Here is a 22,887-nt window from a genome sequence, read left to right on the forward strand (position 1 = left end):
GATTTTTAGTAACTGGCTCGGAGATGAAATGAATTGAGGCCTGGGCGCCAGTAAAAGCAACTATTAGGAAAGGCACTTTCACAATTCCAAACATTCTCTCCCTTTCTGTGTGTGTGTGTGCGTGCGTGCGCGTGCGCCTTCCTCATTCCCCTTCCTCTAAAAATAAATAAAAATTTTTTTGAAAGGAAGGGAAAAAAAACGTATCTAGCCCTCATTATTCAGACCCCAATTTAAAGACTTTTAAGGGCTTCTGGGATCTCTAGGGCCACAACCTTCACCTATCCCTTTATAAGGATTGGGAGAGAGAATAGTCTGTTCAGTCGGCGCTGATCGGTCCCTGGATATCCTACAAGACTTGGGACATTTTAAAATACGCAGGATTTCTTTGTATTATTTGGCGTCAGGGATGATTGGTTTGGGAGGGACACATCCCAACTCAAACTACAGTCACATTGTTGAGGCCTATAGTTTCTCTTGCTGACATGGAAGGAGGAGGAAGCTAAGCAGAGTGTCATGAAATTAAGACGGACACCCTGCAGCTACTCTTCTGCCCAGTGGTCTGGGTGGCCATGGTACAGAGTCAGTGATCATAGAAGATGGAGGGGGTGGGGAGGCTGGCGCTCAGTTCCAAGTTTGTGTGAAGTGAGTTCGGCCAGAGAGTTTGCCTGGTTGCAAGACCACTGCCTAGCAGGCAGGGCAGGCCTGGGGTCAAGATCCTGAATCCGGGACCTACATCCCGACCTTGCCAGCAGATTTTCACGTGTTCTACCTGCCTGGCACCCCCCCAGAGAAGCAAGATCACCACCCTGTGTTCTAAGACCAAAATAGGATAACCACACAGGAGATTAGATTTTTTCCATCGGAGTATGTTACAGCAGGAGGGATTGCATCTGTTTTCAGTGCAACAGTAAAACCTAGAACCCTTCAAGTGCTCACACTACCCCAAATCCTGTGCCCACCTCGAGAAGCTAAAACCTTCCCTAAAGCCTGAAGTGCCCCCAGGACAGCTTCATCTCTATGGGGCATCAGTAGGTATGATGTTATCACCTTCCTTCTCTCCTTACCCTAACTGGATTTTCAAGACATGAAAACATTTGCTTTGGGAACACAGGTGTGCTGGGTGGCTGGCAAGGCGTGGAGGGAAGTTTGCAAGAAGGAAATGGAAAGAAGAAGGAGGAAAAACACACACGACGACTCTGCGCCTACAGCCCCCTTTCATTTGCATCGTGCTTGGAAATAAATGAACCCCCAAACACCAGTGAACTTTCTACTCTCACCCTCTTTAATTGAAACCCAGTACGGGAAATAGTAATGGATATTGTGCTCAAATTGAGAAAACATGTCTGGGGCTATGAGGGGAGAGTTAGTTCAGCAGATTTGGAGGAGCCGATCTTTCTTTGGCCTGTCAACCTTCCTGACAGTAGCGGTCATTTAATTTGCTATGCCCTCTCACTTACAGATCTTCCTGCGCCCTCTGTCACATATGCTCCCCCCGGGGACAAAACCCCACTCAGCCTCACAACCCTGCCACCTAACAACACTACCAATGATAATGGAAAGAACGAAACAGCAGCAAACCGCAGAAGTAAGTTCTCCCATTTGAATGTCACCCTCCGTCTGCACGGGAGGACTGTTAAATTTCTCCTCCACCCTCTTAAAGTATTCTGTCACTTAGTCCCTCTACCCCACAAGTAAAATTTTGATAGAGACCTCTGAGAGGCCACTTACACCCTTACCTGTCTCGACTGAAAATCTGGAAAGAGGATGTTGAAGAAAGAAAGGTGCTGGGTGGTCAAAAGTGCCTGGGGCAAAAGTCAGCTCTGGCCTGTGTCTTGGTGGTTCTGGGTCAGATAAAATGAGAGAAAAAATTCCTGGCCCCTTCCTTGTGAGTTCATTTCTGCCGGCCTAAGTAATAATGCCCATTGCATTATCTTTTTTTTTTTTTTTTTTTTAAGTAATTGGGCACACACACACACACACACACACAGAGGGTTGAAGATATAGATTGACTTGAAATTAGGAAACCACAATTAGTTCCCTTTCCTGAGAGAGGAAAAAACCTTCACAGATGTAGAAAAAGCACTCTCCCCAGACACAAACACATCCTTCAATCTTACCTCTCTCATTTTCCTTCTAACTTACCTAAATCGCTGGCTGTGTACAAATTTGCCATTTTGCAGGGTGATCAGCTTTAAGGAAAGGTAGGTGCTAATAAGAATAATATGGAAGGCAAAATGTATTCATTTCGCCTCTGCCAAAAACATATTTACATTAAGGAAGTATGATGAGCATGGATTAAGTGCATAGCGAATGATGCTTTAGAAACGGCATAAACCAACTGGCGCCAAACTGAGCCTCTGTACTGAAAATATTACTTCTCCAAGCTAGACAACTTTCACAATCTTCTCTCTCTGAAACATGCTACAGATGCTTGCACCAAATTGCCCAGATCAATAATTTAGAGGAATGTCAGAGAATAGGAGAAATGTGTGTTACAGGAAAGCTCCGTGCTGCTGGGGCAAGTAGAAAGCTGGGAGCTGGGGCTATAGAGCTCCACTTGCAGCTCCTCACCCTAGATGCCTGCCCTGGAAAAGATGGGGAGGTGGCTTTAGAGCTTAGGGAGCAAGGATGGGGTTCAACTCTGGAGAAAGGGGTGGCTTTGGAAATGCCAAGAGGAGAAGGTGAAACTGCCACCCTAGGCAAATGCACACAACGTTTTTCCATCTCTCAAGACACTTTATCTTTCTAGTCAAGGAAGTGAGGGGAAGGTGTTTGCTTCAGCCACAGGAAGAGGGATCTCCATGCTGTCATGGTTGCTGGGAAAGATGAGGGAGAGAAAGGTGGCAGTTTACGGAGGCACCAGGTCAGAAAAACAGGAGAGAATTCAGACAGGACCAAGACAGCCAGAGAAAATAGAAAGAAAGGATAAAGAAGACAGAAACAAAACAAAACAAAACATGAGAAGTGAAAGCCTGGGAAATAGATACAAGACAAGAAAGAGAAATAGAAACCAAGAACAAGATTGATGCAAGGAAGAAAACAAAAAGTAGAAGGAAAAAGAGTAAGAAAGATTCCAGACCCACATTCAAATAATCCTAAATGGGGATGAGCAGAAAGACAGGGAGACCAAAAGAAAAGGGTGCGGGGGCGGGGTGGGGAAGAGAAAGAAAGGAAGGGAAAAAGAAACAAAAGGTGAATGTCCTGGACTGTCTGTCTGGTCCAACCAAGAAGCTAGTGTCTGCTCTGGAGGGAGGAAAGGTGGTGGAGCCCAGCCTGTCTCCAAGGGACTGACAGGCAGCCTCTGGACCAGAGAGGAACTACGCTCTCAAAGCAAGCTTTGGGGAGGAGGAGGGGGTGGGGGTTCATGGTGAGTGGAGACTCCTGGAGGAAGAGCAAGCCTCCACTGGGTTCAGCACTGCCAGGGGGAGAGTCAGGGTTCCGGGTAGCACAGCAGTGCTAATGTATGTACCCCAGAGGGGTAGGGGGTGCTAGGGCAATTTGCAGGAGGAACCACAAACAGTAAACTAGATACTCCCCAGAGAGCTACTTCCTTGGGATCCGTGATAAGAAAATCACTTCCTCAGGTGGGAGAACTAAGCCCGAAAGAGAATGAGAGCCCTAGGGGGGCAGGCACCTGGTCAGTTTCAAAGCTTGTCAATATCAAAAGAGGCTGGGATCCTGAGATCAAATGGGCTGGGGCACTGGGCAGAAACGAGAAGCCATTGCCAAACTGCCAGGATGACCAGAAAGCCCCTCCCCCAGGAAAAGTTCATGTATGAACCCACCCCTGTACGAAACTTCTTAATTAGGTCTCCTACCCCCGGAGAATCTTGGATGCCCTTCTGTCAACAGAATCCCCAATTAAGTGACACCTCCGACTGAAAAGAGCTCTGCGGCAAACGGGGGTGAAAGTTTAAGAGGGAATAAGCATGTAATAGTCTCTTGCCAGACCTCACACATGCTGAAGGGAATATTTACAGCAAACTGGCCAAAGTAAACGACCCCGCCTACCCACCATCCTTTTCCCCTCCTCCCCGCCTTTTCTGTAAACTTCAGATAAACACCATTTGATCACAAAAGGGTCGGTTTGTCCCCTTTATAGTTTGAGGCAGGCAGTGCGGCAGGGAAAAGTGGTGCGGGCTAAGCTTCCGTCTCGGGCAAGGCCAGCTTCTTTGCTGGCACTGTGGCCTGGGCTAAGGACAGTTGATTTGGTTTTGTTCCCCCCACCCCCACCCCGACCCCACCCCCACAAACGAACATTATTTTCGGGGTCCTCCCCCCACCCACCTTTAACACTCGCCTACATGCACTCACACTACTTTAAATGCTGCAGGCATTGCAGATAGAGAGGTTTTTCAGTTAATTTACTTTTTAAATTCCAGACCTACAATTAAATGAAAACTCTTTTTGCGAAAAGGTGGAGGAATATTTCAGAGACACCAGAAATTATCTGGGTCTTTTCTGACCCGAAATCTGCCCTCTTTCTCCCTTCTCCTGCCCTTAAGTCACCCTCTTCTTGGACTCTGTTAAAGGGCAGGCTCTTTCAACGTCTCTAGTCTGTCTTTTGTTGAGTGTTAAGACCGAAGGAAAGAGGATCGAGGGGTCTGCAGAGAGAAAAAGACCGCGGAGAGCCGGCAGCTGGCGCCTAATGCCGGGGTCCGGGGCGCGCTGGCCTCGTGGGTTCTCCCGGAGGCCAGGCCCAGCACAAGCCTTCTGAACACGCTGGCCAATGTTTAACCCGAATGCAGTGGCCACCAGGCCGCTTTTGTTTGTTCGCAAATTAATCACCCAGCGCATGGCCGGCGCCAGAGTGGGTTTATCACCCACTGGGAGGGGGGCGCGCCGGGCACGCAGAGACAAAGAGGAGTTCGCACCTTCCCGCTTTTGATCCCAGAATTACGGCGGCCTCCCTGCCTAATATGAGCCTCCTGGGGCCGAGTCTGGGAGGTCAGTCATAATTGGCGGAAGTTTGCAGACCATTAGCAAGATGTCGACATTTTCGATTCGAACCCCGCAAACTTTCCTCTGGTTCTCTGCTTCGCGCGCTGGAGGTGGGGGTGGGGGAGGACATGGGGGTCAGAAGTAGCGATCTGGGGTGATCCCAGGGTTAAGTTAGAGCTATGGGCAAAAAATAGGCAATTGAGGGAGGAGGACAGTGTGAGGGGCAGAACTCCCTCTCAGTCCACCCGCGGAGTCAAAAACAAGTCGAGACATTTTTTAGTAAAATCCGCAAGCTCCCCTCCCATTTCCAAAGCAGACAGCTGGCCAGTGCGGAGGAATGTCTCCCTGCTGTGCGTGGGACGCTTGGGGGCACCGAGTGGGTGAGGAGGGGGTCGGTCACAGTGTGGTTGTAGAACTACTTTGCTTCCACTCCAAGTGGTGGGGCAGAGACTGGCCTGCGAGGGCAGGCAGGCAAAACCAGATCGCTGGGATTTGGGGCCGCTCTTGAAAGTGCAGCGAAGCGGCCCCAGGCCCCGGGGGCGAGCAGTGTGGGGGAGGGGGATGCACTTTTTTTTCTATCTTTTTTTTGGGGGGATCCCCAGAGATTCATGAAACCCTGCAGTGACCTCCGTGTTCTGTATAAGGCGGGAAATGGCCTGGTCTTTCGCACCCTTCAGGGCGGGGCGGAGGGGATGCGGGAGGGAGTGTTGTGAGCCAACACTCTAGGGTCCACCACCTCATTTTTTTCCCCTGTCTCTCCTTTCTCTATTTTAACCACTGGCAGAGACAGACAGAGAGGACGCCAGAGAAAGACACACTGAAAGGGAAAGAAAGGGGCGAGATGGCGAGCCAGACGGAGTTCGCAGAACCACTCTGTTCTCTCTGGTGACTTCAGGGAATTCTCAACGCTGGCGCCAAACTCTCTTAACCATGTGCGTCAAAAATGCGAGGCTGGAGAAGCTTGTCGCCTCAAAAGGTCCACCCCTATCTCAGCGTGGTTGGCCCACAAGAGCACTTCATTTTCACTCGTCCCTTGCTGCCACGTTGGGGTTTCGGAGTTGCTGGGAGTTGCGGGGGTGCACAAGGCAAAATGCGAGAGAGGCCTGCGCTGGCCTGCAGAGACTCACACATCCAAAGCCGGGGTCTCTGAAACCCCTAAGCCCCCAGATCAGCCCTTTCTCCGTTCCCTTTCCATCGAAGAAGCTTTCATCTCAGGAAAGATAAAAGAACATTGTTTTCAAGATTTCCCTCCATCTAAGCAAGGATGGTCCAAGTCATTGGCCCCCAGAATCAAGAACTGTGGGCTTAGGCGAATCCTCTGACCCCGACCGGGCGCTGCGGTAACAGTAATTCCGCGATTGGTAAGATCCGGTCGTTTCCCTCTCGTCCGCCCAAGAGGAGGCCCCCACCCTACCCGTACTGAAAACAGTCATCTCGCCTCTGAGGTGGGGGCGTTTCACGGTTTGTTTTACAAACTCAGCCTCCCTCCCCGACTTCTGGCAAGATAAGTCTCCGGGGTGGAGAAAGAACTGAGGCACCGAGAGATAAGCGCGATGCCTAGAGAAGATACCAGGCTGGCGCGCCTCCCCCAACCCACTCGCCCACCCCTTACCCTCTGCTGTGCACCCAGCCGGGCCTCGAGGTGAGGGCAGCGGCTTGGAGGGGACAGGCTCAGAACCCAGTCCCTCGCTGTGCTCGCTTTGTCCAGATCCTCCATTCTCTTCTCTACACCCACACCCACATCCAGGTGGAATATGGGGGCCCGCATGCAAATGAAAGACGAGATCCAAAAGGGCCGGGTAAATGCATTTCGTAAAAATCCTAAGTCCATCTTCCCCAGGAGCTCAGACAGGGTCAGCCGCGCAGGCTGTGTACGTGTTTGTGTGTACGTGTTTTTCGGTGTGTGGTTCAGTCCCACTGTGTTGGCGCGTGTTCGAGTACAGATGCACTGGGGGTGTTTGGGTCTCCGCACATGGCTGCAGGTGGGGCACAGTGGAGAGGAAGCCCACACATCCGTGTGCTCCCCTAGCCCAGATGCAGGGGAGACCAGCACCGAGACACCCGAGCTCGGGAGCCCTTTAGCGGCGGCCAGGCGGAGCTTGGCTCCACGTGGGGCTGGAGAGCACGCAAGCCTGTAGTCTCGGCGCTCGCCTCTCCGCAGCCGCCGGCTTTTGTAGAACCGAGCAGCCGGATAGCAGCTCGCGGGGAGGCTCGGCCACCCGCCCGGCTCGCCTGGCGCCGGGAGAAGGAGAGCTGGAGAGAGTACCGGCTGCGGCGGTCGGAGAGGCGAGCGGAGTGCAAGAGAGGCGAGCGCCCCTGCCCGGCGCCCGGGCGCGCTCTCCGCCTTCCCCTCCCGGCTCGCCTGCTCGCTGATTCCCTCCCTCTCTCCCTCCCCCTTCCTCCTTGGCCCTGCCTCCTCCCTCGATCCCCGGCTGGATGACTGAGGCATTTCAGACGTGGGCTGAACCAGAGCGAGCGAGCTCAGGGGCTGCAGCGATCTCTCGATAAGCCACCTAGAGGCGACTCTGTGCGCGCGCTCCCCAGTGGCTCCCGCCCTCCCTATGATCATGTTGACATATTCACAGGACAGGCAGTAGTACCGATGCGGCGCTGCGACGTTACAGTTTCCGACACCTTCTTTTTATAACTCAGCTCTATCCCCCAGCACTCGACCTGTGAAAACCACGCCTATGCAGCAACACAATTGGTCCGAAAGCGTCAAAGAGCCAATCAAGAGGCCTCCGGCTCCCCGCAGCCCACAGCGCAGCCCGACCTTCTAGAGCCGCCGAGCAGACGCCCGGTGAATTCTAGAGGCGGCGGAGGGTGGCGAGGAGCTCTCGCTTTCTCTCGCTCCCTCCCTCGCTCCCTCCCTCTCCGACTCCGTCTCACTCTCTCTCTCTCCCTCCCTCTCTCTCTTTCCCTCCGTTCCATTTTTTCCCCCTCTAAATCCTCCCTGCCCTGCGCGCCTGGACACAGATTTAGGAAGCGAATTCGCTCACGTTTTAGGACAAGGAAGAGAGAGAGGCACGGGAGAAGAGCCCAGCAAGATTTGGATTGAAACTGAGACACCCTCCGGAGGCTCGGAGCAGAGGAAGGAGGAGGAGGGCGAACGGAAGCCAGTTTGCAGTTCAAGTTTTGATAGCGCTGGTAGAAGGGGGTTTAAATCAGATTTTTTTTTTTTTTTAAAGGAGAGAGACTTTTTCCGCTCTCTCGCTCCCTGTTAAAGCCGGGTCTAGCACAGCTGCAGACGCCACCAGCGAGAAAGAGGGAGAGGAAGAGAGATAGGGGGCGGGGGAAGAAGAAAAGAAAGGTAAAAAGTCTTCTAGGAGAACCTTTCACATTTGCAACAAAGGACCTAGGGGCTGGAGAGAGATTCCTGGGACGCAGGGCTGGAGTGTCTATTTCGAGCTCAGCGGCAGGGCTCGGGCGCGAGTCGAGACCCTGCTCGCTTCTCTCGCTTCTGAAACTGACTTTCAGGAGCGGCTTTTTAAAAACGCAAGGCACAAGGACGGTCACCCGCGCGACTATGTTTGCTGATTTTTCGCCTTGCCCTCTTTAAAAGCGGCCTCCCCTTCTCCAAAAGACAACTTTCCTTCCTCCCTTTGAAGTGCATTAGTTGTGATTTCTGCCTCCTTTTATTTTTTCTTTCTTTTTTTCTTTTTTGTTTTGTTTTTCCCCCCTTTTGAACTATGTGCTGCTGTTAACAACAACAACAACAAAAACAACAAAACACAGCAGCTGCAGACTTGTTCCCGGCTGGAGCCCAGCGCCCCGCCTGGAGTGGATGAGCCTCTCCATGAGAGATCCGGTCATTCCTGGGACAAGTATGGCCTACCATCCGTTCCTACCTCACCGGGCGCCGGACTTCGCCATGAGCGCGGTGCTGGGTCACCAGCCGCCGTTCTTCCCCGCGCTGACGCTGCCTCCCAACGGCGCGGCGGCGCTCTCGCTGCCGGGCGCCCTAGCCAAGCCGATCATGGATCAATTGGTGGGGGCGGCCGAGACCGGCATCCCGTTCTCCTCCCTGGGGCCCCAGGCGCATCTGAGGCCTTTGAAGACCATGGAGCCCGAAGAAGAGGTGGAGGACGACCCCAAGGTGCACCTGGAGGCTAAAGAACTTTGGGATCAGTTTCACAAGCGGGGCACGGAGATGGTCATTACCAAGTCGGGAAGGTAAGCAGTGGGGGCCTCCTCCCCTAAGCTGTTGGATAGTTTTATCCTCCCTTTATCTCTCTGCTCCCAGAACAGTCGGTTGGTCGGTTATTACGGCTTGGACGAAAAGTTAGTTCCCATAGAAATATGTGCACAGACTTCCAGGCCCTGCCCCAGTGGCAGGAAATTTCAGCTTACCTGGGCATCTGCACGGGTCTTATATTTGGTCTGCATCGTGGGTTCCCTCCCCAACAGACAATTTTTCAATGGAGCGTAGATATCCCTGCAGGGAGCAGGAAAAAAAAAAAAAGGCACTCTACTGCAAGAAATGCACTCTGCAAACCCTCCTGGAACATCCTTATTTCTTTGTTGATGTTGTGTTGTCTGTTTTATTTTGTTCTCCAGAAAGAAAAACTTAAAGCCCTCTCCTTTTGTGTGGGTAGCGGGAGGCCTGACACCAGTCCCCGGCCCTTTCTGCCCTCCAGTCTAGCCTCTGGGTCTAAAGGGGCCTGCTGCTGCCCTGGTCAGAGAGAAATCGAAGGGCATTTTGGTTTGTTTGCCCACACCACTTCACGTGTCTGTAACCCAAGGGCGAGTTCAGCAGGCAATTTTGCATAATTTAAGATTGTGTTTGCAGACTGAAGGAGCCAGTGAGGAGACACACACTGCTTTTTTAATGTGTGAATATTATCAACCATATTTTACGTAATATTTAAAGGTCCTTGCCTGACCAAAACTTGCCTGGAAGAGAAGATCCTGTAACAGTCATTTAAAAACACTGATTTTTTAAAATAGCATTGAAGCCTGTAAAGGCATAAAGTTAAAAAGATAAAAATAAAATCCCCTTCATGATATCTTAAGCATTCTGTCTCCTTCCAAGCTAAATGAGGCCAAAGTTTGGCATAAAATCCTCAAACCCACAAGACATTTAGTCAGTTTTCCAGCGAAGTGCTTCCTTGCTTCCTTTTAAGTCAAGACTACAGAATGCCAACATTTCTGTGAAATTAACAGCAATGTGGTGGCACAATCTTGCGCTTTTGGACTGGCCTAAGGAGTGGGGGAATGTGTTAGCAGCTCCATGGGCAGATAGGTTATCAGGCCAGGGAGTGCACCGAAATCTGCAAAATTCGTTCTGCGAACTCACTGACGTCCAGTTTCACTTCGCCCACAGCGGGATTGCTATTCTGCAGCAGGGAGGGGTGCAACTTGACGTTCATTTCCTTGATAAGTTTAACATTTTCTCATCAATGGGTGGTGGAAAATTCTAGTCTTAACTGACCGCGCTTTACTAAAATCTTACCCCAACCTGTTTAGAACTAGATACCCACAGAAAAAGACATGGGCAAGAATTTGCTATCAGGAGGGCAATCTGTAAAGTCATACAAGGAAAAAAAAATATTGAAGAAATTGTTAGACAATGTAGAGAAATGCAGTGCCACAATGCATTTGTTTTGAACCTTGGGACATCTAAATATGGAGAAACTGAGAATATTTAATACATTAATTGTGGAAGAAAACAATTTTGCAGCCAGTTGCCTCACTCTGAAACATATAAGCTTATCAGTCACAATAGAAAGTCTTAAACTTGGTTTCAATATTATATGATACATAGGAAATCAAACCCAAGATTATGGGTGGTTTATCTTTCTTTTTTCTTTTCTAATCTTTCCTTTTATAGGCGAATGTTTCCTCCATTTAAAGTGAGATGTTCTGGGCTGGATAAAAAAGCCAAATATATTTTATTGATGGACATTATAGCTGCTGATGACTGTCGTTATAAATTTCACAATTCTCGGTGGATGGTGGCTGGTAAGGCCGACCCTGAAATGCCAAAGAGGATGTACATTCACCCGGACAGCCCCGCTACTGGGGAACAGTGGATGTCCAAAGTCGTCACTTTCCACAAACTGAAACTCACCAACAACATTTCAGACAAACATGGATTTGTAAGTTTCATTGCTCTCTTCAGTAAAATTTTCTCCTTCTTCACTCAGTCAAAGGCAGTGCTTCCCCATTTCATGAGTTTCAGCCCAGACTTCTCCTTTGCTTCTCCCTGAGCATAGCAAACTTGTCCTTGTCCGGAAAAAGGATTCGGGGTGTTTCTCTCCAGATAATGGAAGACCTGGCGTTCTAAAAGAAATGGGGCAAGAAAACTTACTGGCTTGTGTTCTATAGCAATTCCAGCTCTTTGGTAGATGCCTGACCTGAGGGTGAAGTTAAAAACCATTTTTTAAGAGCTAAAATCAATTTCAAGGCTATGTATTCATAAAGGATTTGTTTTGTTTTAAAATATCATTCTTCTGTTTTGAAACCAGCCATATTATTTTCTTGGGAAAGTTTACGTTTTGGAGACTTGACTCTGTTGGTTAAATGATGTGAATACATTTTTAAAAACTCGTTCTTTTACTCAAAAAAGAAGTGGGCTTAGGTGGGAGTCAGGCTTACCCTAAACGAGGCTTAGATCTTCAGAAAAAATGGTTTGTGTGTTGGGAGTGTATATATGGATTCAGTGAGAGTGCTTAGAAACTTAGAAAACTTGGATTGCTTGTAGAAATCAGGCAAAGGACCTTTTGCGCCTTTTCCTACCCCTCCCCAACATTTCAATAAAATAAACAGAGTGATAAGCAAGGAGTAAGCAGAAAGATTAGGCCCAGGAAGACGCGAATGGCGCGGAAATATCTTCAGCGGGCAGGAATTGCATTTGAAGCCCTTGATTTGATTAAGGCATAAATATTCCTCTCTAGAGTTCAGCCTTTCAGGGCTTTAAGTGGATTGGGCTCGTCAATTAGTGGGCGCTTAAAGTACTGAATCATTTTGTAAATTAAAATGCATGTTTTTCTCTATCTTTTAAGACTTTGGCCTTCCCAAGTGATCACGCTACGTGGCAGGGGAATTATAGTTTTGGTACTCAGGTAGGCTAGGGTTCAAGGTACGAATGATCCTTAGATGGTGAGGGTGGGGGGGACCCTTTGGCAACTGAGGAGCAATTTGGATTCTCCAGAAGATAACATCTGTGGAGCAAAATGTACCCAGGGGGTACTCCAAGGAGGTGGGCTCGGTACAAGCGTGGTACCCTGCGGTGGGGAAGATTTCAGCCTGGCAGGGGTTCTAAGATCCCATTTGTTCTGCTAAATCCTTGTTTTATGTATGTCTCCTCTTCCCTGCCCCTGCAGACTATATTGAACTCCATGCACAAATACCAGCCTCGGTTCCACATTGTAAGAGCCAATGACATCTTGAAACTGCCTTATAGTACATTTCGGACATACTTATTCCCCGAAACTGAATTCATCGCTGTGACTGCATACCAGAATGATAAGGTAAACCCAAGGGACTTTCCTTTTTAATGGTGATATTTTGCCTTCCCCTTAAAAGCTGCTTTAAGTCAGGATGAGAAAGTTACAAGAGAGTGGAGATGAGAGTCTTAAGTTTTCTTTTGTGAAGCATTTGGGTGGAAAGGACAGTGACACCTCAAGGAGACAGAAAAACACCTTGACTAGGTAGGAACAATGCTGAGCAAAAAAAATGACCTACTAATTTTGCCACAGAGAAGCTCCTGTAACTGCTGTCATTGATGCTACCCACTCCTCCATTCCTTGGGCTTTGTCCTGTTTATTTTAAGGTTCATCTTCTTCCCCTTGAGGAAGAAGGATCAAGAAGTCATATTCAAAAGGAACCAGCTAAAAAATTAAGGCAAAAGCATTTGGGATCCTGGGAGGGGAATCCTGGTAGAGACCAGCTTTTCTGCCCTAGCCAGAAATCCTGAGTAGCTGGTCTGGTTTTTATTACCTTTTATGCTGCTGTGTTTTTTATGATATGTGTGTGTGTGTGTGTGCGCGCGCGCGTGCGCCCATGTGTGTGCGCATGTGTGTGCATGCATGCGTGTGGTTGGAAAAACCTACCCTAATCACAGGGTCATACCAATGGAGTTGTCGGAGGCTTTTGAGTTGAGGTGGCCAAAGTCACCACTTCATTTGAATTTGTCCCCCCCTGGCCCTGAATCTGGAGATTAGAAGGATCCCCAAAAGGGAAAGCACCTGATATCTAGAGCTATGGTGGCCTGAAGGTCATGGGCACAGAAAAAGTGACCCTCAGTGCCGATTCACCAGTTCCCAGATTGACTGTTAGCAGTTATAGGGGTGGGAGGAGGGACTGAAGACCCCCACTCTGCAATCCTGGACTTCAGAGAGAGTCCATTTTACCTGACAACACACTTCATTTTGAACTCACTGTCATTGTCACTGTCCTTGGGTCCTCTGTGGACTTCATGGTGGGGATGTTCCAGCTAAATTTCTTTAGTCTGAATACCAGAACATCATGATCATCTCTCCCTGTGAAACCTGAAGTCTTGGATAGAGTAATTTATTCCAAGAACATGAATCCAACCAAGGGTCCCCGTTTCCACCTCTGAGTAACTCTGTGTATATAACTTCTCCCCACCAAGGGGAAGGGATTTGAAAGATTACACACTATGGCATTTTTCTCAGAGTGCAAAATGCATGTGCCCTCTAGACCCAGAATCCTGTGAAATGAAGTTGTTAATGTAATAATAAAATGTAGCATTTTTGATCAGACAAAAAGGCCATGGGCCTTCTCCACCTAATGGCCATGGCAGAGAATATAAATGAAAACAAATGTTTCCAGTGGTCATTCAGTACTATAATTGTCAATATTGTAATTTCCTCAAACCACCCCCCAAGCAAAAAAAAAAATCAGACTCACTGCTGCACTCACTCCCACACAAGGGTAGTGAAACCCCATAAATCATTTATTGGATTCATGGGGAAGAGGGGGGTGTGTGTGTGTGTGTGTGTGTGTGTGTGTGTGTGTGTGTGTGTCAAGGGAGTATGCTATAATTTATGATTGATTGCACTGTATAAAAATCAAAATGAAAGCATAATTTTAAGATCTACAGGTTTTCCCTCTTGATGACTTTGACAACACTTCCATGTCTAAACTCAAACTGTTGGCTGCCCAAAGAAAAGAATTTCTTTGAATAATTTCATCCCCAAATCCCTGGTTTGGCCTCATATAGGAGATACAAGCCCTGCTACAGTTTCCTTTGATTTTTCTCTTAGTTCTCTCCAAACTTCTGCCATTATCTCCTTTTCCTGGCATATCTATATGACTTCTGTTGGCAATCACATCTCTAGACTTGTTGAGTTGGGAAAAACACCCTCAAAACATTCTAGAAAATGAGGCCAATGTCTCTGTCTTGCTTGTGTCTCTTCCAATAGATAACTCAGTTAAAAATAGACAACAACCCTTTTGCAAAAGGTTTCCGGGACACTGGAAATGGCCGAAGAGAAAAAAGGTGAGTTGAAACAATTATTTATTAGATACTTTAGAAAAATCACTTTTTTTTAGGATCCAACTCTGAAGTATTAGAAGTGAGATGCAGGCACTTGTCCTGAGAAAAGCGGGTGGAAATCATTCACTTTCCCCACTGCTACATGCTTGCTGCTGTCAGTATACCCAGGACAAGTACTTTTCCTGCCTCCTTAGCTTTAAGGAAATTAACTAGGCTACACCTTACATACATATCTCTGGAAGAGAAGCATCAGGGATAATAGATTATACAGGGATGCCTATTAATTCCTAATTAATTTAAGTTCATCCTAGGCAGGTCCCAGAAAGAACCATGCCATTGACAAAATGCTTGGGAATTTTTGCAATCCTGTCTTCCAAATACCATCAGACAGAGCTGGGGCCTTTGGAAAGATGTATGGCTCCCTCCCTCCTTCGTGGGGACAATGTATCATTTTGCATTAAGTAGACAGCTGGAGAGTATATGAAAGAGGGTCTCCCCTCCCCCACCCCCTTTCAAAGAATTTCTAAAATCCAGAAAATCACCCCCACATTTTTAATAATTCATGGAATTATTAAATGCCCTTGGGATGGGCATTAAAAAATAATTGGTAACAGCTAAATATATTTTTATTCCAATTAATTTATTAGTAAAACGATTACAGTAAAGTGCAGCATAAAATAACCACTTCCTCCCAAATCTTAGCAACCATCCAAAATTTGGGTATGCTGGGGACAGACAGCATTGTGTTTGCAGGATTGGACACCCAGTTCTCCCTATATAAGACCAGCATTCCAGCTGTCTCTGACTAGATCCAGCCTCTCCTCTTGCTTTTAGATAAAATTTCACAGCCCAAGCAAATGCTTTTTCCTAATGAAACCCCCATCTTGAATAAATGCAACTGAAGCCTCCTTGCTTTCTCCCTAACCCTGTGCCACACTCTTCAGCCCAGTCACAGGGTCAAGAACAATGCTTGGGTCTATGTTGCTGCCCTGGGGCAAGCACGTTTCAGCGAATTCGTGTTGTCCCTGGGCCACAGGCAGGGTGTGAGGCATGTGTGTGCCGCTTTGGAAAGGGTAAGGGAAACAAAGAGGGGAAATGTATGTTACATTCTGTAACGTGGGTGTGGGCTTCTGCCACAGAAAACAGCTCACCCTGCAGTCCATGAGGGTGTTTGATGAAAGACACAAAAAGGAGAACGGGACCTCTGACGAGTCCTCCAGCGAACAAGCAGCTTTCAACTGCTTCGCCCAGGCTTCTTCTCCAGCCGTCTCCACTGTAGGGACATCGAACCTCAAAGGTAAGCCATGCCACCTTTGTGATCACTGGACTCCAGTTCCTCGGGACCTGGAAGAGTTGAAGGGGGATGGGGCACCAACCAGGGCACTTGCCCTTTAAAAGCTAGAACCCTTCTAAACATCCTTAAACAGAAGCCAGAGTTCAAAAAGAGCTATCAGGTGTGTCTCCCCTTCCCCCCTAAGGCAGTAGAAGGAGAGCACCGAGGCCTTTCCCCTAGATCCTTATTTGGCTGGTGGGGAGAGGAGGTGGGTGTCTGTTTGCATACTACCTCTTGGCAAGCAGCTTTGAAAACCTGCTTGAAGCGCTTCTCTCTTTTCTCTCTGTCTCTGTTTCTTTCTCCTCCCATTCTCTCTAACCAAGAGAGGCTCCAACTGCTGACTTTTCACTGTCTTTGAACTCTAGGTTACCATGTGTTGGACTGGGTGGGGGGGAAGCAAGGGATTCCCTGCTACCTGGAACCGGGAAGGTGGCCTAGAAAACATCCAGCTAGAGAGCAACAATTGACCTGGGAGAGGAGGTGGAGCCCTAGGGATCTGCGGTGGAGGTAGAGCTAGGGGAGGGAGGGGGTGAGGAGTGGACGTGATGGCTCAAATCCCCCCTCAGTTTCCTGTGTTTAAAGAGCAAGCACTATTTATTTGGAAAGACACACACACACACACACACACACTCTCTCTCTCTCGACGGGAAGAAACCTGTTGTTTAGTGAAATAAAATGCAAGTCCTTTATGTCTTCAATCCATTTAAGCTTTAAACATAAAATAGGATCCCTTTTTCTTTTCTTCTGGTGGAACACCCACAGAGGGTGTGGTGAAAGCAAAAAAGAATCTATGATTGTCTCTGGGTGGTGAGCCGGCTGCCCGACACTCATCTCTGTCTGCAGGGACTGGGGCAAATACAGAAGATTCAACCGAGTGCTGGTGTTGAGGGACAGGTGTCCCTTCTGCCATTATCAATTCAGATGTCAGGGTTGCTGCCGAACAAATCCTTCCAGAGTAATTCACAAATCTGTGGAAGGTGCTGCTCTCTGTCATTCACTGACCAAAAACTCTTATAGTAATTAGAATATGTTCCAGCTATGAGTTTTAATGTTAGTTTTTACTTTTAAAAAGTTAATTTGCAATTGAATGGGGAAATGTATGTGAAATCTTGCACCGCAGGAACTCAAAAAAAGAAGTAAAATTCATTATAATAAGAAGGGCTACTGATTTGGGGGTTTGTCCATCTAAGGGAAAGTTTAAACTCTGGGTAAATACTTTAAATTCATTAATCGCGTATTGAATTTTCCAGCAATGTTGTTGGGCACGATTATCCCCATTTTGCAGATGAGAACACTGAGGTGCAGACAGGCTAGGGGGCTTTCCCCGGGATTACACAGCCGCTAAGCCACGAGCTGGGATTCCAACTTGGGAACTGGAGTTCTATTGGCTCAGACTGGAGCTAACGCCCTTCTGCCTTGTTTTTTTCTTCTCCTATGGTAGATTTATGTCCCAGCGAGGGTGAGAGCGACGCCGAGGCCGAGAGCAAAGAGGAGCACGGCCCCGAGGCCTGCGACGCGGCCAAGATTTCCACCACCACGTCGGAGGAGCCCTGCCGTGACAAGGGCAGCCCCGCTGTCAAGGCGCACCTTTTCGCCGCCGAGCGGCCCCGGGACAGCGGGCGGCTGGACAAAGCATCGCCCGACTCGCGCCATAGCCCCGCCACCATCTCGTCCAGCACTCGCGGCCTGGGCGCGGAGGAGCGCAGGAGTCCGGGTCGCGAGGGCGCAGCACCGGCCAAGGTGGAGGAGGCGCGCGCGCTCCCGGGCAAAGAGGCCTTTGCGCCGCTCACAGTGCAGTCCGACGCGGCCGCCGCGCACCTGGCCCAGGGTCCCCTGCCCGGCCTCGGCTTCGCTCCGGGCCTGGCGGGCCAACAGTTCTTCAACGGGCACCCGCTCTTCCTGCACCCCAGCCAGTTTGCCATGGGGGGCGCCTTCTCCAGCATGGCAGCCGCCGGCATGGGGCCCCTCCTGGCCACCGTGTCTGGGGCCTCCACTGGCGTCTCGGGCCTGGATTCCACGGCCATGGCCTCTGCCGCCGCGGCGCAGGGACTGTCCGGGGCGTCCGCGGCCACCCTGCCCTTCCACCTCCAGCAGCACGTCCTGGCCTCTCAGGTATGGATCCTTCTTCCTGCCTCCTCCAGTCTTTCCACCTTTCCTCCACTTTCCCTGTCCTTTGCCAGCAGACCCGCACCGACCCCTTTGGCCTAGTAGCTGTAATAATTTTTACTGAGCCATTACCAGGTTCAAGGCTTAGCTCATTGAGTTATCATGACTTCATTCTCCCCATTCACCCCAGAAAAACTTTAAAATTTTTCCTACGTTAAAGGCCGTTTCCAGCAGAGTAGATAGATAGTAATAAAGATAACAGCTAGACACAGCACTTACTTTCAGGCATTCTTCTAAGTGCTTGCACTGTATTGACTCATTTGACCTAACCCTTCAGGGGTACTATTATCACCTCCATTTTACAGATGAAGGGGAAGACGCCCAGAGATGCTGAGTCACTTGTCCAAGGTCACACAGCCGCTACATGGTGGAGCTGAGACTCAACCCCAGGCTGTCTGACTCCAGGGCCTCTTTGAGGGTTTCTGATTTTAGCTTCAGAGCTGACATGTCTCTTAAGTGTCTCATAGTCAACCCTCCCCCAGGAATGGGACTCTAGGCCTGGGGAGGAGAAGTGAGTACTTCCTGAGTAGGAGTTCAGTCTCGATTCCTCCGGCCTTTCCTCCCATTCCAAGCTCTTCTCCCCACCCCTAAACCCAAACAGGCCAGCCTATTCCTCAAAGGGTTAATGGTTGTGCACACGTGGGAAATGTCAGAGGACAGGGATAAGCAGGGACTGGGGCAGGCCTAGAGGCCTGTGTGTGGCTCAGACAGCTGTGCTAGGGGGAAGTCTCAGGCGGCTGGAAACACCCTGAACTCGATGAAAAGGTTCTATGAGGTTTTGCATGCTGTTGCCTTTTGTTTTGTCTGAGCACATTCGTCTCCCTTCCCTGAGCCAAGAAGCCAGATTGGCCTCCCCTCCAGGGAGGAGGGAGCTGAGAAAAGGCTTGGCTTCTGGCGTTTCTCAGTTCCTCCCATTTCCTCTGCTGGCTTCTCCTGGAGACCCTGTCCTAGGTGGGCAGGTGGTTGGTAGATCAGGGGCTGCCTGGACAGACAAAACCTTAAGGGCATCTCAAGGCATGGTGCAGAGAACTCGCCCAGGCCAGGGTCCCTGCATCTTAAATGCTGCTTCGGCCAATTCCCAGCTTAGTGCACTCCTGAACTCCTGGGGCCTACCTCGGCTTCTCACCTGGAACACCAGTAAATCATGCTGGACAATTTCTTTGTCTCTGTTTATAGCAAATGCCCTTTTATTTCCCTCACCCATTTTCCTTTTGCTTAAGATCTTCACTTTTTTTTTTTTTTGGAGAAACTTCTAGGATTGGGGTGGGAGGATGGGGGTTGGGGAAGAAGAAAGATTTTAAAAATTATTCTTAATAATTTATGTCCTCTGGCTTCCCCTTGCTTACCTTTGTGGGGTAAACTGAATCTGTATCCCCATTTAACAGGTGCAAGGAATAACCCTTAAGGGGAGATTTCCTGGGGGCCGCACACACTGTGTGCAGCATATTGCAGGCTTTCACTCATTTAATATCTACAAAGTCCTCAATAAGCATATGAATTACTTATGATTTCCCTGTTTTTTCTTCCTATAAGGAAGCTGAGGCACAAGAAGTGAATCAAAGTCTCTTGGCCTAGGGTGACACAGCTAAGATTTGTACCTAGAGATTTCTGAGTGCTGACTTATCTCCTGCCCCCACCCATCTCTTCCCCCAAAAAAACACAACAACAACAACAACAAAACATATCAGGGATTCATGGCTTGCCCAATGTTGGAGGGGCAGAAGAGAGGAGATGGATGAGGTAGGCTCCTCCCACCTGGCTGACTCGCTGTGTGTCTCTTTTCTCACCCCAGGGCCTGGCCATGTCCCCTTTCGGAAGCCTGTTCCCTTACCCCTACACGTACATGGCCGCAGCGGCGGCCGCCTCCTCTGCGGCAGCCTCCAGCTCCGTGCACCGCCACCCCTTCCTCAATCTGAACACCATGCGCCCACGGCTGCGCTACAGCCCCTACTCCATCCCGGTGCCGGTCCCAGACGGCAGCAGCCTGCTCACCACTGCCCTGCCCTCCATGGCAGCGGCTGCGGGGCCCCTGGACGGCAAAGTCGCTGCCCTGGCCGCCAGCCCGGCCTCGGTGGCGGTGGACTCGGGCTCTGAACTCAACAGCCGCTCGTCCACGCTCTCCTCCAGCTCCGTGTCCTTGTCGCCCAAACTCTGCGCGGAGAAAGAGGCGGCCACCAGCGAACTGCAGAGCATCCAGCGGTTGGTCAGCGGCTTGGAAGCCAAGCCGGACAGGTCCCGCAGCGCGTCCCCGTAGACCCCTCCCAGACACGTCTCTTCATTCCAGTCCAGTCCAGGCTGCCGTGCACTTTGTCGGATGTAAAATAAACCACGGGCCCGCCATGGCGTTAGCCCTTCCTTTTGCAGTTGCGTCTGGGAAGGGGCCCCGGACTCCCTCGAGAGAATGTGCTAGAGACAGCCCCTGTCGTCTTGGCGTGGTTTATATATCCGGGATCTGGATCAGATTCTGGGGGCTCAGAAGCGTCGGTTGCATTGAGCTGTTGGGGGTGGGAGTTCCAACATTTATGTCCAGAGCAACTTCCAGCAAGGCTGGTCTGGGTCTCTGCCCACCAGGCGGGGAGGTGTTCAAAGACATCTCCTCAGTGCGGATTTATATATTTTTTCCTTCACTATGTCAAGTGGAAACAAAAATAAAATATTTCAAAAAAAAAATCGGGACAAGTGAATACATTAACATGATTCTGTTTGTGCAGATTAAAAACTTTATAGGGACTTGCATTATCGGTTCTCAATAAATTACTGAGCAGCTTTGTTTGGGGAGGGAAGTCCCTACCATCCTTGTTTAGTCTATATTAAGAAAATCTGTGTCTTTTTAATATTCTTGTGATGTTTTCAGAGCCGCTATAGGTCTCTTCTTGCATGTCCACAGTAATGTATTTGTGGTTTTTATTTTTGAACGCTTGCTTTTAGAGAGAAAACAATATAGCCCCCTACCCTTTTCCCAATCCTTTGCCCTCAGATCAGTGACCCAAGGGAGGGGGGGATTTAAAGGGAAGGAGTGGGCAAAACACATAAAATGAATTTATTTTATCTAAGCTCTGTAGCAGGATTCATGTTCTTTGACAGTTCTTTCTCTTTCCTGTATATGCAATAACAAGGTTTTAAAAAAATAATAAAGAAGTGAGACTATTAGACAAAGTATTTATGTAATTATTTGATAACTCTTGTAAATAGGTGGAATATGAATGCTTGGAAAATTAAACTTTAATTTATTGACATTGTACATAGCTCTGTGTAAATAGAATTGCAACTGTCAGGTTTTGTGTTCTTGTTTTTCTTTAGTTAGGTTTATTTCCAGGTCACAGAATTGCTGTTAACACTAGAAAACACACTTCCTGCACCAACACCAATACCCTTTCAAAAGAGTTGTCTGCAACATTTTTGTTTTCTTTTTTAATGTCCGAAAGTGGGGGAAAGTGCTATTTCCTATTTTAGCCAAAATTGGGGAAGGAGTGCTACTTTCCAGCTCCACTTCAAATTCCTTAAAATATAACTGAGATTGCTGTGGGGAGGGAGGAGGGCAGAGGCTGTGGTTTGACTTGCTAATTTTTCTTTTGTTATTTGTATGTGCTAGTCTCTGATTTCCTCACAACGAAGTGGAATTTACTACTGTTGTCAATATCGATGGTGTTTTGAATGGTGCCTATAGAGATATATTCACAGTTCAAAAGTCAGGTGCTGAGAGATGGTTTAAAGACAAATTCATGAAGGTATATTTTGTGTTATAGTTGTTGATGAGTTCTTTGGTTTTCTGTATTTTTTCCCCCTCTCTTTAAAACATCACTGAAATTTCAATAAATTTTTATTGAAATGTCTTTAGGCCTTGTGTTAAATGCTTTTCTTTGGGAACCTTTCCTGAAGGTGGACAGTCAGGGGAGACTTTACTCTCTTCTTGTTCTGAGTTTACCCCCTTCCCTTCGCCTTTAAATAATTAAGACCGCCCCCAGCGAACCAAAATGAGATGTCACTCAAGTTACAAAGCTAAAAACAAAAGTCCCTTACTTGAGGGAAGGGAGCCACTTCAATCTGAAATTACTTTTCCTTTAAATTAGGGAGCAAAGCGGGGAGACGGAAAGGGGCCTGATGAGAATACAGAAAGAAGAGTGATTTCAGATACTTTCAAATTTTAATGGAAAAAGACTGACATGCTCCCTAAGTTAGGTTTTCCCACCCAAATCCGACCAGAAATAAGCTCGGCAGGACGAATGTTTTTCGTTTTAAGCTCGCCCTCCCTTTTGACATCAATCTGGCGAATCCAAGTCAAAAATATCTTCTTGTACCAGTGTGTTTGGCTCGGGGAAAAGGCCAGCAGAATCCCCCAGCAGTCCGAGCGGGCTTGGCTAGGCAGCAACCCTCCAGGTTGTAGAAGTGGACAAGACGCAACGCCTTTCCACTCCGCAACCCCCCACACGCCCTGCAGTCCCTGGTGCCTCAAATTGAACCCGGCTGGCCCAAGGCGCCCCTACGAGGCCCCATCCATCCCGAGTTGTGCGTGCGAAGCGCGGCCAGCTCCGCGAAAACTTAGCTGTGTCACGCGAGGGAGGAGGGAAATTATTTCTGAAAGGGGAAAGGTAATTCCAGGGTGCACATTTCACCCCCTCCAAGGCAAAAGTCACCCAGGAGGCTGACGTCCTCCCCTAGTCTCCCCTTCAAACCAGTCTCCAGGCTGTTCGGGGAGTTGCCTTTTGAAGTTCAATTTATCTTTGAAACATTCAATAAAAAATGATGAGGCGCTGTCAGTCTTTTGGTCTCCCGACCCCCAGCCTCGCCTCCGAGGTGTGTGTCTGTTGGGGGGCGGGGGCGGCACGGGAAGGTTCGAGGGTTAGTCCATAGCCCTTTTCTTGCCCTGGGGGCCATGACGTGAAGACCCAGCTGGAGCCTGCCTGGCGGCTGCCTCCCTCCCCACCCCCCAACCCCCACCCCCTGGAGCCCGCCAGCCCGGCCCCACGTCCCTGTCACCTTCAGG

General features: G+C 49.0%; 1 protein-coding gene across 2 annotated transcripts; it reads left to right on the forward strand.

Moving 5' to 3' along the window:
* Positions 1-7,489: 7,489 nt before the first annotated feature.
* TBX3 (T-box 3) lies at positions 7,490-21,737 on the forward strand. Of its 2 annotated transcripts, XM_011967319.1 has the most exons (8): positions 7,490-9,114; positions 10,772-11,039; positions 11,946-12,005; positions 12,267-12,413; positions 14,331-14,407; positions 15,544-15,701; positions 17,179-17,849; positions 19,696-21,737. In XM_011967319.1, the coding sequence occupies exons 1-8, from the start codon at positions 8,726-8,728 to the stop codon at positions 20,155-20,157; spliced, it is 2,232 nt and encodes a 743-aa protein (XP_011822709.1). In that variant the 5' UTR covers positions 7,490-8,725; the 3' UTR covers positions 20,158-21,737. The 2 variants fall into 2 exon arrangements, with proteins under 2 accessions (XP_011822709.1, XP_011822710.1); XM_011967320.1 differs by lacking the exon at positions 11,946-12,005.
* Positions 21,738-22,887: the final 1,150 nt, after the last annotated feature.

Source organism: Mandrillus leucophaeus, unplaced genomic scaffold (assembly GCF_000951045.1).
Source record: "Mandrillus leucophaeus isolate KB7577 unplaced genomic scaffold, Mleu.le_1.0 Scaffold799, whole genome shotgun sequence".
NCBI lineage: Eukaryota > Metazoa > Chordata > Mammalia > Primates > Cercopithecidae > Mandrillus > Mandrillus leucophaeus.

Bases quoted from the DNA above. Each gene is read 5' to 3' on its own strand.
- TBX3 (XM_011967319.1), top strand. From the start codon at position 8,726: ATGAGCCTCTCCATGAGAGATCCGGTCATTCCTGGGACAAGTATGGCC. The intron at 15,702-17,178 runs GTAAGCCATGCC...CTCCTATGGTAG, and splicing joins AGGGACATCGAACCTCAAAG to ATTTATGTCCCAGCGAGGGT. The intron at 17,850-19,695 runs GTATGGATCCTT...TTCTCACCCCAG, and splicing joins AGCACGTCCTGGCCTCTCAG to GGCCTGGCCATGTCCCCTTT.